The following is an 860-nucleotide window of genomic DNA, read 5'->3' as shown; positions in this document are numbered from 1 at the left end:
GACCCGGACACCGCCCACCCCAACCTCCTTTTATCCCCGGACCGGAAAAGCGTCCGTTTTATCGAGAGCCGACAGCGCCACCTGGCGGCCAGCAACCGCCGCTTCACCACCTACCCGTGCGTGCTGGGCGCGCAGGGCTTCACTTCGGGCCGCCATTACTGGGAGGTGGAGGTGGGCCAAAAAACCCACTGGGCCCTGGGGGTCTGCGGGGACTCGGTGTGCCGCAACGGGGAGCCCACGGCGCTGCCCGAGAGCGGATTTTGGAGGGTCAGGCTTTGGAACGGAGATCGCTACGCGGCCACCACCACCCCGTTCACCCCCATCAGCCCCAGGGTGAAACCCACCAGGGTGGGGGTCTTCGTGGACTACGAGGCGGGGGAGGTTTCCTTCTACAACGTCACCGACCGCTCCCACCTCTACACCTTCACCGAGACCTTCACCGAGAAAATATGGCCGCTCTTCTACCCGGGCATCCGCGCGGGGCGCCGCAACGCCGCCCCCCTCAGCATCTGCGAGCCCACGGACTGGGAGTGAGGGGGGCGGGGGGCATCGACCTGGGACCCCGGTGGGGCTGGGGTCTCTGTCAGCCCAGTGTGGGACCCCATTGGGGTGGGGTCTCTATCAGCCCAGTGTGGGACCCCAGTGGGGTCGGGGTCTCTGTCAGCCCAGTGTGGGACCCCATTGGGGTCGGGGTCTCTGTCAGCCCAGTGTGGGACCCCATTGGGGTCGGGGTCTCTGTCAGCCCAGTGTGGGACCCCAGTGGGGTTGGGGTCTCTGTCAGCCCAGTGTGGGACCCCAGTGGGGTTGGGGTCTCTGTCAGCCCAGTGTGGGACCCCATTGGGGTCGGGGTCTTCATCACC

General features: G+C 67.1%; 1 protein-coding gene across 1 annotated transcript; it reads left to right on the top strand.

Moving 5' to 3' along the window:
• Positions 1 to 3: 3 nt before the first annotated feature.
• LOC104916521 (E3 ubiquitin-protein ligase TRIM39-like) lies at positions 4 to 854 on the top strand (the record flags this gene model as incomplete). Its single annotated transcript, XM_010727559.2, has 1 exon — positions 4 to 854. A coding segment is annotated over one exon (531 nt), but the record flags the coding sequence as incomplete, so codon positions are not given.
• Positions 855 to 860: the final 6 nt, after the last annotated feature.

This window comes from Meleagris gallopavo, unplaced genomic scaffold (assembly GCF_000146605.3).
Source record: "Meleagris gallopavo isolate NT-WF06-2002-E0010 breed Aviagen turkey brand Nicholas breeding stock unplaced genomic scaffold, Turkey_5.1 ChrUn_random_7180001912487, whole genome shotgun sequence".
In the NCBI taxonomy this organism is placed as follows: Eukaryota; Metazoa; Chordata; class Aves; order Galliformes; family Phasianidae; genus Meleagris; species Meleagris gallopavo.
The sequence above is the reverse complement of the archived record's forward strand: the minus strand, read 5'-3'. Positions and strand labels throughout refer to the sequence as shown.